Here is a 16,089-nt window from a genome sequence, read left to right on the forward strand (position 1 = left end):
CTTTCCCTCTCCGACTCCTCCCTCCCTCCCTCTCGGGGTTTGTGCTTTCCTTAGGGCAGAGATTCTGCTAGTAGCATGTGAGTTGAGCTTTGCAAGGAATCACGCTGCCCTTTCCCCTCACTCCCCTGAGGCCCTGTGCATTGCCCCACATGCTGGTCCATGGAGATGAGTTGAGCGATGGGCCTCAGCTCCCCCAGAACTGCTAGATACCTGGGCCACCTGCTGCTGAGAGAGCTGACTATGCAAAGTGCTGGGTGCTGCTGGCTCGCTGCCGTGTTGCCTCTCAGGGTCCGGTTGGCCGGTCACTTTAAATCCAGCTGGACCAGTGCTGTGGGCTTTGCAGGGCATTGTGGCCGCCACTAGAACTGGGGCAGCACGAGTGCCCTGTGGCCTGCACTTCCATTGTATCCCCTCTCCCCTTGGTAGCAAGGAGGGAAGGCGTGTCCATTTTCTACTGCAGACACTAGCCCAGCTGGCTAAAAGGCTAAGCTCCCCCCGCTCCATCTGCAAGGGGTCTCTCAAAGGGGGGCAGGGAGCATGATCTTGTGGGTGTCTGCCAGTGGGCAGTGGGAGAGGAAGCCAATCTTCCAGCCTCTTGTCTGGCTCTTTCCTGGAAAGTTAAGGCTCCTTCGCTCTTCCCCACCCCCTGCTAGGGGGTGTTTTTGGCAGGGGGCAAGATCATCCTCGAACCCACAGCCCAGAGGCCATGGATCATCTCCAGGCAGTCAGGCAGATGAAGCCCTTGCTGTGGGTGGTGGAGCCTCCACAGATACATTTCCTGTAATCCTTGTTCCTTAACTCTGCAGTTCCAGCTCCGTCGATGAGTGACCGGAGCGGCAGGATGGCAGGTGTACTGGGGCTTAGGTGAGGGACAGCTCTGGGGCAAGCCAACACCAGTGGGAGCCTGAGTCGCTGGGCTGTCTGCAGCGTGATGGGTCAGCTCCACAGCGCGTGCAATGGGAACTGGAACCAGGACCCGCAAGCCCCCTCCCCGCAGGGGCTGTGGCATTGCATGTTCTGGGATGGCGCCTCTGGAGTTCGTCCGCCCCCTCTGCCGGCAGTGCTTTCTGGGTGTTGTTCTCCCTCCACATTTCTTTCCCACTAGTTCCACTCCCACCCTGCCAGCCAGAGCCCCAAAGTCAACGAGCTGGAAGGACTCTCGCAGAGCAGTGGATGTTCGCTGACCAGCTGGAGTCAAGTGAGACTCCTGCAGGGTAGCTTATGGGCCTGGCCAGGGCTGGCGCCCTTCAGGGGCTGGCGAGTTGCTCCAGAGCAGTTGGGGATGTTTCTGTTGCTGCGGAATTGCCCTAGAACCTGGCAGGAGCTGCTCTTCGCTGGGCCACTCTCTCCTCTCCATACTGGTGTAAATCGCAGGGGACACCAGGGACTTTTCGGAGTTGCCCTAGATATGGCCTGGGTCATAGAAAAGTGACTCCCAGTCTAGCTCTCCTGCCGCTCCTTCTGACTGTGGTAGCTAGATGGGTTCCCCTTAGCCCCAAGGTCTGGCCGGGGAGGTGTCTCTGAGCCCAGCAGAGCTCAGCCAGCAGTTGCAGGAGGCCAGTCGAAGCAGGATGTAGCGAGTGATGGTTTGTGTCTGGTGCTGTGATTAATTGCTGAGCTCCGGGGGAAGAAGATGAGTGGGGGGAGCTATTATCGCGCAGTGCACGGCTAGAGGTCAGAGATCATATTTAGCAGCTGGGGCACTGTTTTTACAACACACAGTTCCCCCGAGGGAGGCAGAGGGATCAGATTTATCCCAGCAGCTCCTCACTGGAGTCTTACAAACAACAGAAAAAGTTCCTCTGCCCTGTGGCAAAGTCTCCTGCTCTTGGACTGATGGCAGTGGACCCCTCGGAGGGGCTGGGGTACCGCAGCTACCCGCTCCGTAGGCTGCGCAGGGTCAGGGGAAGCACTTCAGAGCACTGGAAATGAACAGGAGAGGATTTATTGGGAAGGGACACCCCCAGCTATCTCAGCAGCTACCATCCTTCCAGAGAAAGCCTGCTCCCTCCAAGGCACACAGCTCACCATGTTCGTCGCTCTGGGGTCGAACTGTGCCCCCCTCTCCAATTTTAATGGTGAGGACAGCTGGCATCTTATGGGATTTGCCTGAAATCAAAGCATTTAAGATGCAGTGAAATCCAGTTAGTAGCTGGGCTGTGTCTCACCCCTCTGCTCACCACGTTGAAACAGGTAGAGAAATAACAGGAAAATGAGCACCCAGGAGACAGACCCTGGGAAACAGCTTTCACCTGCTTCCCTTCCTCCAAATGTTTGCAGTGAGCAGAGTTCCTCTTCCCCAGCTCCTGTCCTGGACTCTCCCCTCCCTGCCTGCAGCCCGGACCCCACGCTCTCTTCTCCAGGCTGCCAATCCAACACTTCACTGAGAAAGAAGGAATGGAAAGTCCTGATAAAAGATGAAGGGTCCTGCTCTCTTAGGAAACCCATCCTGGATGGCAGAGCGGTGCTGCTGAAGACACCGCCTTTCGGTGCCCCTGTCCCAAAGCAGCCTGGCCTGGCCAGAGCTGGTGAGAGGGGAAGTCTGGGCAAGCTTGTTAATGGACTTAGTGCAAGTGGCTTCTCTTGTGCTCCCAAGGGACTGAGAATATAAAACATAAGCTGTCTTGGGCTGGAGGGTTTCCAGGGAGTTCACTCATCTCCTCCTCCCAGACTCCTGGTGCTTTGCCACCCGGTGGCTGTGGCTGTGAGTCAGTGCCCCGGCTCCTCTCTGCCCACAAGGGGCAGTGAGTCAGAGATGCAAGGGAGGAGATTCATGGTGTGTGTCATGGACCAAAAGGCACCTGCTATGAGCAATTAATTTTCAACCATTATAAATTGTAACAGCAAGTAGCAGAGCATCCTCCCGGCTCCCAGAAGAGCCCGGAAAGAAGTCACAGTTCCCTGCTTTCTATGGGGCTGCATCTGAGCAAAGCCCAGGGACAGAGCTGTAAGTGGAGCGGATGCCCTGCGTTTGGAAGTGGATTGGAATTGCCTCAAGGGTTTTAAATCACTGATTTCCACCTCCGCCTCCTTCCTTGTTACGGCTTGGCCTGTTCCTTTGGGCTAATTCCATTGTTCAGCTGGCGATGGGAACCAGGGATTTGGGGTGGGTTTGCTAGATTCTGAAGCCTGGATGAAACCTGCCTTGGTTGCGTGGCCTCCACATGGGGAAATTTCCCCCCTGCCCCATCTCCCTTCCACAGGCCTCTTGGCTTAATGATCAGCCTTGAATTACTCCCTTTTTAAGCCTGTCCAGATGCACTGGGAAACTGCTCCGATCTGTTTGTTATGTAAAGTTCCACCATTTGCAAGTGTCAGTTGCATGGTTCCTTCCCTTCTGAATGTCCCTCAGGTGTCAGCAGGCCCAGTGACTTTTGCATCCTCACCCTATTGAGGAGGGGAGAGCTGGGGCCCTTCTGGAGCTAAGTGTTTCACAGACACTGTGTTGTTGGGAACAGGCAGGTCTTCAAGGTCTCTGCAGTGTCTCAGGAGGGCTGGCATCTCTCCTTCAGCAACATTCCTGACACCGGATCCCCACCTGTCTGTGCACTGCAGGTGGGACAGGTTGCTGCAGCCCTTCGCCCAATATAAACATCAGGAGAACAAAGGCTCACTGGGATACCCCCTCCAAGGCTGCACATTTCCAGTTCCCGCCAGGTAAAGCGCTAGGCCCGGAGTTAATGTTTCACAGAAAAGCCAGGAATGATTGCCCTAAAAGGATCCATCTCAGGGCTCTTTAATGCTGCTCCTGCTTGCCAGGACCATAGCAAGTGCACAAAGGGAAGAGGAGTGAAAGCCGCTCAGCCAGGGGTTGCTGTGTCCATCTGAGAGCTCAGTGCAAGCTTTTATTTTGAGTAGCCTTCCTTCTCCAAAGGGTCCCAGTGGATGGAGGGATCTCGAGGAGGATGCTCACATCCCAGGGGAATAGCACAGGTTTATTCTGGCTGGCTTTGCAAAGACACTGTGATGCCCATTAATTAAATGCTGCTTTGTCTCATACAAAATGTAGGAATCCCAGGAGGACAAGTGTATTAACTTCCTTCCCCCAGGGATTGTGGAGTCACCACTGTTATGAGGCACGTTGATTTTATGAATGTTTATAAACTTCCATCAAACTCTCTTCTTCTGGGCCTAATGTGCCAACAGGTGCCACATTCTTCCCCAGAGGTGGCAGCATTTCAGTGGTGGGTGAGACCAATCCCCGCCTGGGACATCACCAAGTGGAGCGAATGAACATCCATGAATTGCTGTGAGGCCATGGGTGGGGAAGCTGTTGCAACAGGAAAGGGTGGGGAGTTATTTCTGCTGTTGGGGGCTGCACAGATAGGGTCTTTTCTTACTTCAAGTGGTTTCCAGAGATAATGGATACATCCCAGAGGGCTTTCCACTGCTATGGAGAGGAAAGAGCTGCCATGGCGCCAAAGTTAAATGTGCTCGGGGTCCAATATCCCCCCGCCCTGGTTAGCAATCACCCTCTCGACATTGGGCATGCGTGTCTCCTCCTCTCAAGAGGGAGCCACTTAGGTTTTGGTTCCTCCTGAGACTGCGTCCCTGGGACCCAGGGGCTCGTGATCCCCAGGAGACAGAAGCTCCAGGTGGTGAATGGAGCCCTCGCATCAGGAAGAGTGACTGCTGAAGTATCCCAGTCCAGCTCAGTAAACCAAAGGCTCTCAGGCGGGCGATGCGCCTCTCCCCAGTGGTGTTGTCCAAGGGAGGTGGAGACTGATGGGGGAGAGGCTGCATTCCTTCCTTCCAACCTGGCCAGGCAGCAGTTTGGGTTCACACTGCAGTATGGGAACAGGGAGGCCAGGTGAATGCGGACAAGGCACATGGCAAGGCTGGGGCTGCAGAAAGGCATCAGGAGGAATCTCAGCTATTCCACCCTCTGCTAGTTCCGTGCATGACCCGGCCAGTTACAGGAGGCACTGGATTTGCCCTGTGATTTTGGGGGCGCAGGAGACTGACACGTTTCCCTCCTCCACCCCCAACGCTGGTGGAGATTTGGGAATTCAGAGAGGAGCTACGGCTGTGCTGGTGGCGGGTTGAGAGGGGCTGGAGAGTCTCAGCAGAGGGATAGTCTCTGGAGAGGGGGTGAGAAGGAGCGGAGGGGTGGCTCCCATCCAAGGCATCAGGAGAGCTCGGAGGGGCGCTGAATACCAGCTGAAGCTGCACAGCCCCTTGCCGTGTCGCCAGGACGTAGGGAGGCTGTTCAGACTGACCAGTCTCTGCGGACCAGAGTCCCCACTGGAAAGGGGTTTGGGGCCAGAGCCCTCAGCCTGCCTGGGTTCACACAGACTCCAACCCCCCTCGCACCTGGCACTGCAGCGGGATCCCAGGGCCAGCCCCTGCACTGGGGCAGTCAGTGGAGTCTCACCAGGCCTCTGGGCTCCAGCCTGACTCTGCCTTTGCCAGGCCAGCTGAGCCCAAGAGGCAGGCCTCTCGCCAGTGCGTTTGCCGGGGAGGGGAGGGGGGTCAGCGTAGCTAACTCTAAAGGTGTAACTCCCCCTGCCCACGGCCACAAGGGACAAGCTTCCCTCCGCTGGCTCCTCACAGCTTTCCCCTCCACCGCTCCGACAGCACCAGAGTCAAGGGAGGCTAGTTCAGAGCAGGGTGCAGCGCCACGGAGCAGTGACTCCTATACTGAGCCATGTGTGCACTCCACACTGAGCCATTGCTGTGCACAGAGGAGGGCTGCTGCCCGTGGGGCCTGTGTATTTCCCTCCCCCACCCCTACGAGAACGGGCCTCCACTTTCGAGGCTTCTCCTCTTGTGAGCGACAATAGCTCCTGTGGTTGTGCTCTGCGCAAGGGAAGCTGTTTCTCCTCATCACAGTTTGGCAGGGGCCGGGGCCTAGGTGATGGCTGGAGAGTTGGAGTTGAAAGATGTCTGTGCATGGAGCCGCCCTCCACCCGCTGCAGTATTGCAGCCAGGGATCTACTGGCAATCATAACAGCAGAAACGTGCCGGGGGGAGGTTGGCCAAAAAAAAATAGAGAGAAACTTTTGAAATCAGAAAGAAGCCAATCCCCACCTCCCCTGGTAAGCACTTCCTGTTGGGATTAGCAGAGCTGGTGGGCATGTGTGCACTCTTTCTTCAGGAAATACCTTTAGTAAGCCCTGGTGGGGGTCTCCATGGCAACCGGCGAGAGGACCTGCTGATCTAAGCCATTCAGTTCTTTATTGTTCCCTGCATCTCTTTGTTGGCTGCTTTATTGCAATCACTCTGGCAAACACAGCAGTTTGCACTGGTTTTGTGAGGGCTGAATGCAGAATTTCTCCATTCCGATGGCCTAGTCTGGCCCAGGGCCATTTGCATGCAAAATCCTTAAAAACAATTAAAACAAAATTAAAAAAAAAAAGAGCTGGATTAAGAGTCTGGCTGAATACTGAAGGGCTAAAGGTTAATCTACGCTACTCCCTTCCCTCAGCTCTCCTACCCTGTGCCTCTCCCGCGGCTCTGTCCTCTTTAACCCTGAGAAGAGTTTTCTCCCCTTGCTCTTTTTAAGACTGGGGGCAATGAACATTTTACTTGCTAGGAAATTGTTTCTCTCTCCTCCCCTTCACCCTCCCCCCGAAGGAGGCCAACTCTTCGGAAAGCTAACGACAGCTATATGAACTTAGTGACATTTACCATCTGGCTTGAACTTGCCAGACTAAACTCCGTTCTTAGTTCCCTTTCAGAGTAATAAAAGCTGCGGAGAGCTGGGGACGTTACATCATGCGTATACTTTTCAGACTGGTTTCAAAGCAATTACACATTCCACCTGGGCCAGAATTGCCCCTCCTCTAGCCAGAGATGTCAGGTTTCCCCACAGGCTGTCAGTCCCTCACTAGCAGCCACTAGCCCAGGAATGATGCACCCTCCCTCCAGAAGCTCAAGTTACATCCTCAGACTGGAATTCAAAAAAGGAAAAGTTTAACGTGAAGGATCTGGCGTTCTTCTTTCTCTCTCTTGGTCTAGCCCACTGAAGGGCTGCTCTGCAGTTGGGTTTGTACAGTTACCGTCCATAATCTCACAGCTTGCAGCTTTTTCATGAAAAAACTTATTTTAAGTGTTAACTCTATATTTAGCCCTGGTGTGACCACTGCTGGAATCCTGTGTTCAGTTCTGGTGCCCACAATTCGAGGAGGATGTTGATAAATTGGAGAGGGGGCAGAGAAGAGCCACGAGAATGATTAAAGGATTGAAAAACATGCCTTATAGCGATAGTCTCATGGAGCTCCATCTATTTAGCTTAACAAAGAGAAGGTTACGGGGCGAGTTGATCATAGCCTGAGGGTAGCTACTTGGGTAACAAACATTTAATAAAGGGCTCTTCAATCTAGAAACATAGAACATGAGCCAATAGCTAGAAGCCGAAGCTAGACAAATTTAGACTGAAATAAAGTGCACATTTTTAATGGTGAGAGTAATGAACCTGTGGAACAATTTACCAAGGGCAGTGGCAGATTCTCCATCCCTGGCGATTGTTAAAACTAGTTGGATGTTTTTTCTAAAAGCTCTGTCCTAGGAATTATTTCAGGGAAGTTCTATGACCTGTGTTATGCAGGAGGCCAGACTAGGTGATCACAACAATCCCCTCTGGCTTTGGAATCTAGGAAATGCAGCTCAAGGCTGGGTACTTCAGATAGCAGTTTGTGTGACAATACATTTGGACTCTTACAGTTCGTGCCTTTTCAGCCAAGGGTCTCCAAGCACTTCTAAAGGAGTTAACTGAGCCTATGAGACAGGGAAGGGCCTGGTTGATTCCCCTCTGGGGCATAAGGCATCAGCAGCCTACCAGTGCACATTAACCCTGCGCAGGGATTGTAGGACAGGAAGTGCAAAGCACACTGACTGAAACTACAGGGCAATTAAGGAGGCAGAATTTATTTGCCAATCACGGAGTTTGGTTAGGATAGCGGGTAATGCCCACGCTGACAGAAAGCGCCATAAGCCAGCACCACTTCCTGCAGCTCCTAGGCCATCTCCCACCCAAGGTCTGTGACCAGCCCAGTCCTTGCTTAGCTTGTGGGAGAGCTAAAAGGGACATGACTGGCTGTGCGTTAACCATGCAGTCACGGTGTGGGGGTTGCAGGCTGCGGGTCTCCTGCGTGAAGCGTTTCTTTCCCGAAGGGGCACTGATATTCAGGAAGTGTCTTGACAAATCCCTGGACTCCCAGACCTCAGATTAGGGAGTGTCGGCTCTAAGTGGAGTTGCTGTGGCAAACAGCTGGTGCTTGAGAGCTGAGGCCCATGTGGAGCCCCTGAGTCCATGCGTAGCACTGCCCCAGTGAAGAGAGACCTGATGAATGTGGGGTGGGTAGCTTTTCTCTGACTGGTGTTGCACAATAGGACCTCCAGGTCTCCCCACTCTCCTGAGGGCAGTGACTCCCCATCTTTTCTGCCCCCACCTATGCAAAGGGAGAGGAATGCCACACTGCAGCCTTATGTCGCTTAAAATGTTTTTTAACTCTGATATTCCTTCTGTTCCGCCCAGCTCTTCCCGAATGTCTGGTGCTGAGAAGCCCTGCCTCTTGCCCCGAGTTATGGTGCAGGAGTTATGGTACCGTTGGGTCCATTATGGGGGGACTCCTTCTCTGCTGCCGGGAGCTGCCCAGGTTGCCTGTTCAGTGCCTCCCTGCACAAAGGGAGAAAGACAAAGGTCTGGGAAGAATAGCGGGGAGTTTATCTGGCTTATTAAGCCCTTGCTAGAGTGGGCAGCTTGTTCTGGGATTGATCTGGTGCCGGAGGAGAAGCTGAACAGCGCCCAGTGCAATCTAGCAGCCGGTGGCTTTGTCCCCCTCTGGAGGAGCTGCACCTGTTGGCTTGTTTTAAGTTACAAAGTAGTAGTGTGTATGAAAGAGACGTTTCAGCCCGACAGAGCCCAGTGATCAAACAGGCTCAGTTTAATTAACATGCACCAAGGACAAACCAGCATCCCCGCTCACATAGCAGGCAGGCCTCTCCCAAGAGGAGGGGTGGGGAGCTGTGGGCTCAGAGACTTCTGTGGGAATTGCGAGCCAAATGTTCTCATGGGCTGTCTGCTCCTGTAATTCAGCTCCCGCTGATAGTTTGCTGCCTAGGGCCCGATGGCCAGCCTCTTTCAGGAATATTTACTAGTCAGGGAAAGCTTTCAGGAGTTGGTTTTTTGCCCAACCTACAGCAGGGATGGGACTGCAGGGGACAGAGCAGAAACCCAGTCAAATGTGTTTCCAACTTTTGTCACCAATGCCAAAAGCATCTGTCTGTCCCCTGAGTTGGACCCTGGTCTGCCTCTGCTCCATGCCCCCTTCAAGGGGCTGCAGAGTCGCCCAAAGGTTCTGAGTGCCAGGCAGCCAGACATCCCCGTGTGACATACTCCAGCGATTCCCAGTATGAACAACTGTCCCTCCCGTACCCTGACCGCTCCTCTACCCCGGCCCGGACGCTGTAGAGTACACACACAAAATGCAGGCCAGCAGTTCCTAAGACACCTGAGCCCGCCTTTACTCCTTTTAAAGGTACTCCATCCGTCTGCCCCGGAAGGGCCAAGCTGCGGTTGTTTTCAGCATGGCAGGCGTTCTGCTGGGATGCCACCGGCTTGTCCAAAGCAGTTGCATCCACCTCTCGGATTAGCTGCTGCACCCAGACTGCGCTTCCAGAACCGTGAAGGGGACATGAGTGAATAAGCTGCCATCAGAATTAAGCTAACCTGATGCCAGAACTCTCCTCCCCCCACCCCTCCTTGTGCCTCCAATGGAAGCGCATGACCTTGCTGGATTATCTGGATGCTGGGTCTCTAACCCATCCCCTCTCCTTCCATAGGGGTTAGCTACCCTGGACATGCTCATTAGCCTGTGAATTCATTTTCCAAGCGTTCCCACCAGGCCTTGTTTTCAGCTCTGCTCCTAAGTGCAGAGATGTGCTCTGGGTTACCAGCAGCCTGCCTTGCCTCCTGACTCCCCTTGCTCATCGACTCCAACTCAGAGAGAACCCCTGCCCATCCCCTCCAGCACCTCTGCACTTTGAGCCCGCGTGGTCATACAGTTAATGTAAAACAGCCTTTGACTTTAAGGAGATGGGGGGAGGGGCTTTGTTGTCTTAGAAACGAGATCTAGCCCCCACTCCCATGCTAATGGCTAACCTCCTCCCAGTTCTAGCCCCTCCCAGAGAGAAAGAAAAACAAGAGCCTGAAATTAAAAAAGCAGCCTCGGCCCCGTTAGAATGTGAAGCTTCGAACCCGCCATTGGGATCCCTGCCTGGAGAGCAATGGGTCCTCATCAGCCCTGTGCCCATGTTCATGCATCAAACACCCCTGTGAAAAATAGCATCCCTGGGGTTCTGCATGCAATTGACCCAGGATACTAGATAAAGCAGATTGATTGTAAATTGTCCTGAAGTTTTGTTCTCCCCCAGATTCCTCCCCCCACACCCCGAGCAATCTTCTCACCAGTTCTATAGGTCCAGCTGAGACATGTGTAAGGATTTGCAGACTATCGTATACTATCATAGAATTGCTAGCAAGCTTTCTTGAAATTCTTTCCAGGCCAGTTTTATAGGCAATGCCTTGCCCTGGTCCCCAGCACAAACACAGTGCAGAGGATTTGTACTAGCTCTGGCCTGTTGAACAGGAATGTTTTCTTCCTGGCTAGAGTTGCTTTTTACGGTCCCAGAGTTTGTTTAATGGAAGAGGACACCTCCAACATGAACTGGGAATCTGAAGGGTCTAATAATCCCTGTTCTAAATCTGCCAGCAGTGCAGCGACCAGATAATTGCCCAATAACTGTGGTTGGCAATATTGGAGCAGTCCATGGCACTTCTGGGTGTGACTCCAAACTTCAAAGGCTGATTTATATCAAAGCTTTTGACTTCCTCACATCCCTGGATGCACAGAGCACTGGCTGGGCTTAGACTGAAATGCTAGCAGGACTTTCACAGACAAAGAAAAACCTCACAGGCTGAGTAACATCAGCAATAAGCAAGGCACAAAAGCAAAGCAAGGTGGCCTGGCTTGCAGAGGGGATGAGTGCTCACAGCTCCTCTGTGGCTTCAGTGAGAGACATAAAAAACCAGGCCACAAGCCTTCACCAAGTGATCCTTTCCTAAAAGAAATAACTGCATGAGATGGATATGATTTAAACTGTACCCTGCTTACCCCGCTTGGAGAACAGATGCTAACACAGTTTCAGGGCGAAAAAGATAACAGGGGAAAGTGTCTTCTTATTAGTGTTACTATCGCACGTAGGAGTCCTGGCCGTGGACCCATTGTGCTGGGCGCTGTACAAACACAGAACAAAAGGACAGTCCCTTCCCCAAAGAGCTTACAATCTAAGACAAGAGATGAGCAATCACACGGACCAACAGGGGAGTACAGGAAACAATGAGACAGTGTTGGTTAACGTGATGGACTGTGGTCTCAGCTCACCAACAGCCTTGGCTTGTCAGGTTTTTTTATAGACATTGTGGGAAAGGAGGTTTTAAGGAGGCTTTTGAAGGTGGATCGTGAGATAGCTTTAGGGAGCAATTTATAAGCATCCGAGGCAGAGTGAAAGAAAGCACAAGGCTGCTTGTTTGAAAGTTTAGCAAGTGGGTGATGGAGGACGGAATCATGGGCTGATCAGAGGCAGGAGAGTAGACATCTCAGTAGAGAGTGAGAGAGGACAAGTGTGGGGGATAACTGTACATGCCCTTGAAAGTGAGGGCAAAGCAGCTTATGTCTGATGCGATGGAGTGAGGCGTTTTCGTGAGATGGGATCATTTTCTGGAGTGATTTCTTTTGTTGTTGGTCTATTGTTTGTTATTGGAAAGGAGGGAAAAGCACAACATTATACTGCAGAGCCCTTTGTATCTGAGCACACAGCTGGGTTGGAAATCTGCTTTGTAAGGTGCCTGCGACTAATAATTTGAAACACAAAATGCCAGAGCTACTAGAAATGAACATTTCATGAGGTTGTACAAGATCAAGGAAAGCAAGATGGCTTTCTCTGATTCCTCAAAGGGTTGTTGTCAGTCTAAAACTCCCATATTAAAAAACATTTTATTTGTGTTATTGATAAACTTCTGAGGCAATTGGCACCCTGCCCTTGGTGGTTTGGGTTGACAGCACTGCTGGGGGGACGGTGAATTTTCCTCCTAACAGTTCATTCAAGTTTTTCTTTAAAATCACGAAAACATTTTGGCTGTTTTTTCTTAAACATTTTCCCCCAAAGCATCTCATATGTGTAAGAAATAAAGAAATGCCTAAAAAACAACAACAACAACAAAAAATAAGACAGACAGGTTCTATAGCAGAGAAAAGTGAAGTTCCTCTAAATGGATCTTTCATTTTTAAATACTAAAATATTATTTGTATTACAGTTGCCCTTCAGAGACTAGGTCCTTGTTGTCCAAGGTGCTGTACATAAATATAGTGGCAGTCCATGCCCTGAAGTTGCACTGTTTAAAGGTGTGATTTTTAAACCAATGCAAGCCTCTTTAGGGGGCGGGGGGTGTTAGCTAAAGTAATTAGAAATTCATTTCCGCTAAACTGAAATAAGTGTCCACACACAGAGTGCCACCAGCGTGGTAGTTTAAAAACTTATTTAAGTTAAACTGGTGTAACTTTGTGGATGGGGCAAAACCATGTTGCAATGCAGGATAACACCCCAGAGTAGCATGGGAAGAAAACTGCACTTAGCAATCAATATCTCGGCAAGCTTTTTTCAGTGTTGTTTTGTGCTTACATTGCTGTAATTGTTTGCCCAGGTTTTTGTGTGTGTTTGATGGCTGCAGGGTATGAAGTGCCCAGCCCCAGGGGTTCTGGGCAGGTAAGTCATCTCTTGTAAATGACTTACCTATACCTATGGAGCAGACGGAGCCATGCTTGTAGGGGTCAGACGCTGTAGCCCGAGTCTCCAGCTCTGGGAACAAGTGGTTTTCTGAGCATGATGCTGGGATAATGCCAATGCTCAGAGTGCGCCCACTGGTGTCTCTTTATGAGTTCCTCTCTGGGGGAGGGGAAGGGGCACTGCTGTGTGTTTCTAGCAGTATCTACCAGAAAGCTCTTGCCTATTTGATGGATGAGTGCACTGATAAATTAGCCTAGCGCTGGGGCTGGGAGTATGTAATGCCACTCAGGCATTGGGGAGGCTGTGGGAAGTCTGATACATGGAGGAAATCCAGTTGACGTTTTGCTCTTGGATTCAATATCACGCTGGTGGAAAAAGCCTCCAAATTGAATTGGAACCTGAACAGGGCTGATGGGAATGGGAGCAGGCGAGAGGGGCGTGCTCTCATCCTTTCCAACACAGGATGTGAGCTGAACCAAGCCTGTGGAGCCGTGGACACCTATGCCATGCCCCAGAGAGACACCCTGGCTTTCACAAAGTGTCCTGCTCTCCCTGGCACTGCCAGGTATTGCACCAAGCTAAAGCAGTGATTTGTTTGGCATCGGAGGGTGGGTATCTCCTTTGACATCCCCCCCCCCCCTTGTTCCTGGCCCTGCAACTCCCAAGTACTTCCAGCCATGATGCCTTGAGCAGCTGTAGGGAGAGGGATTGAACCTCTGCAGGGGTAAAGACTTCTCTGCTGGAGGCCATCGTGACAGTTCACCTTGTAGGCAACTAGTGTCTTTAGAAGCTATGTCTCCCATTGAGCTATGTCATAGCTTTAGAAGCTATGTCTCCCATTGAGACTCTGCTCCCCGAGCTCGGGGTCTGGGAGAGTGCACGAGTCGGTCTCTGTGTATTTCAGCTGACACTGCTTTAAAATGATAGGTAGGTAGAATGAGCTGCTTCCAGACTGGACTCATCTCAAGTGGCTTTGAAGCCAGCAGGGCTGCGAGACATTTAAATCCCTGCTTGGAGCCAGGGGGTGCAGAGTAGGTGGTTTGAACGTGAAACCTCTGGAGGGCTCTGTCTGTTCTCATACACTCGGAGGTTGCAGCCTTGCTCCTCAGCTACACCGTTGTATCAGGTGTTCTCTAAAGCAGGAACCGGAGAGGAATCCTGGAACAGTGATCCTGCAAGACCGAGCGGTTTAAAAGGCAGTGCCCGGGGCCCAGCCCCCCAGCCCACACCTGCTCAGACAGGCTCTACTGTAGTTGGGAGACAACAGATCAAGTAGAGTTGGAGAGTCTTGGAGTGAAGAGAAAGGATCTTTGTGTTGCTAAACCAAATGTTGCATTTGATGGCAGCTGCAATTCTCCCATCGTAATAGAGTTGGAAACTTGGAATACTCCAGCCAGCATCTGTTCAACTGGAGGCTCACCTGAGCTGACCCGGCCCAGCCAGGATGCTGTTACAAAGGCAATTATCACTTTAGCCTCTGCCTTAATGCAGTTCCCTTAATTGATCCTCCTCCTCCTCCTCCCCCTTCCTTAAAATGCTTTAAGCAAAGTGGTAATCAGGCAGCATGAAACCTGGCCTGCTTTGCTGGTTGCCTTCTCTGAGCTTTGCAGGAAGCAAGAAATTGGGCAGAGCATGGTGTTCCCAAGGGCAGCCTCTGCATGTGCTCTTAGGGGGGTGGGGGGAGAGTCATGCACAAGCCAAGATTTTCAGATGTGAGTGGCAATTTTGGGTGTCCAACTGAAGACCCCCTTAAAGGGGCCTGATTTTCAGAAAGAGCCTAGCACCCACCCTCTGAAAACCAGGCCTCTTTGAGACTTCTCAAGTTGAGCCCCCAAATTCACTTCTGAAAACCTTGGCCAAAGTATTTTCTGACCCTCAGGGGCTGGGCTGAATGATGCTTGGTAAAAGGTCAAAGGGCGCATGAACAGCCTCAACTTCCTTGCTAATGTCTGGGTTATAAAATGAAGGTGAAATGCTTAATCCTGCTGCAGTTGCTTTTAACCTCTGCCTCTTCTTCCCCTCTCCGCCCTGCTCTCTGGGCTGCGTGGCAGGCCTGCTAGCTGCTGTGCTTTTCAGGCTAACAGGTAGGTGAGCTGAATTGCCCTTCGCACCGTGCCGTCTTCAAGTCAGGATGCCGCCACCTGCCTGGCAAGCATGGCGCCCCGTTGCAGCTGTTGTTAGCTGCTTCCCGCGCCCATCGTCGCAGCTGAATTAAAAGGCAACGGCCCGTCACACTGTGCCCCAACACTGCTTCTCCAGAGAGCCACATGTGGAAAGCGGAGACCTGCGTGCCCGAGCAGGGCTTGGCCTGCAGAGTCGCTGCAGGAGGGTGGTGCAGGAGACTCCCCGTGGGACGCGCAAACCCCAATAAACATCCGTTCACAGCGTGGTTTCCTTTTGTCTCTATTTTCTTTCTCTCTCTCCTAACTCTTCCAGTTCTGCCCAAAGCGAAAATTGAAGTGGAGTCGCATTCGGCTCACCCTGGCGACCTCCTCCTATTGCGCTGCCGGCTACGGGACGATGTCCAGAGCATCAACTGGGTGCGAGATGGGGTCCAGCTGGCAGAGAACAACCGGACGCGCATCACTGGGGAGGAGGTAGAGGTCAGGGACGCTGTGCCTGAGGACTCAGGGCTCTATGCCTGCATGACCAACAGCCCCTCAGGGAGCGAGACCACCTACTTCTCCGTTAATGTCTCAGGTTCGTAGCAGCCCTGGGACTGGGCACAAAGGGAAGGGGGGCCCAGTTGCCTGACTGCAGGGCAGGAAGCAGATTACCTGTGTGGGAACCAGATGTAAATCTTGCGTGCACACACCTGCAGATTGTCTTATCTTTCTTCTGGTAGCTGGTGGGCTGTTTTGGTCTGTGGGGTACTGGTCAGGGAACCCTGAAGCTTTACAAAGGCTTGATGTGCAGCCAGCACCAGAGCACCCTCATGCGCCCTCCCTGCCATGTGTCCTGGAGCAGTTCTAGGAATCAGCTGATGCATTCGCTGTGCCGCAGCGCTGCACATCCATCCGTCCGGGATGCACATTTGTAGCATGTTGGACTTCTCACTCCCCTCCTTTCACTGGTTGTGCTGCCTGCCGCAGCAGAGGTGGGCCGATGTGGCCAGCTTCTTCTGCTCATGCTGCAGCAGCTGTTCCCCTGGGACTGATCCTGGAGTGGTATGACTGGGGATACGAGCACTAGGGTAACAGAAATGTGTAACACCCACCCAAGGACTCTTTCCAGTGCTGGCTGCAGGAGGCTCCCTGGAATGGTTTGGAGCAAAGGTGTTGCACAGCAGGGTGTATATGG

At 52.3% G+C, this 16,089-nt stretch overlaps 1 protein-coding gene across 10 annotated transcripts in view; it reads left to right on the forward strand.

Moving 5' to 3' along the window:
* Positions 1 to 16,089, forward strand: part of FGFR1 (fibroblast growth factor receptor 1) — an 86,183-nt gene that overhangs the window by 17,986 nt on the left and 52,108 nt on the right. For 8 of the 10 annotated variants that reach the window (XR_012156318.1, XM_073325275.1, XM_073325277.1 and 5 more), the window contains exon 3: positions 15,226 to 15,489. The exons of the other annotated variants lie outside the window; for them this stretch is intronic. Coding sequence is in view for 7 of the 8 variants with exons in the window: in XM_073325275.1 (XP_073181376.1) it covers positions 15,226 to 15,489 (264 nt within the window). In the remaining variant the exon portion in view is untranslated. The remainder of the gene's footprint in view (positions 1 to 15,225; positions 15,490 to 16,089) is intronic. 10 annotated transcript variants of the gene reach the window in all.

This window comes from Lepidochelys kempii, chromosome 26, assembly GCF_965140265.1.
Source record: "Lepidochelys kempii isolate rLepKem1 chromosome 26, rLepKem1.hap2, whole genome shotgun sequence".
Lineage (NCBI taxonomy): Eukaryota > Metazoa > Chordata > Testudines > Cheloniidae > Lepidochelys > Lepidochelys kempii.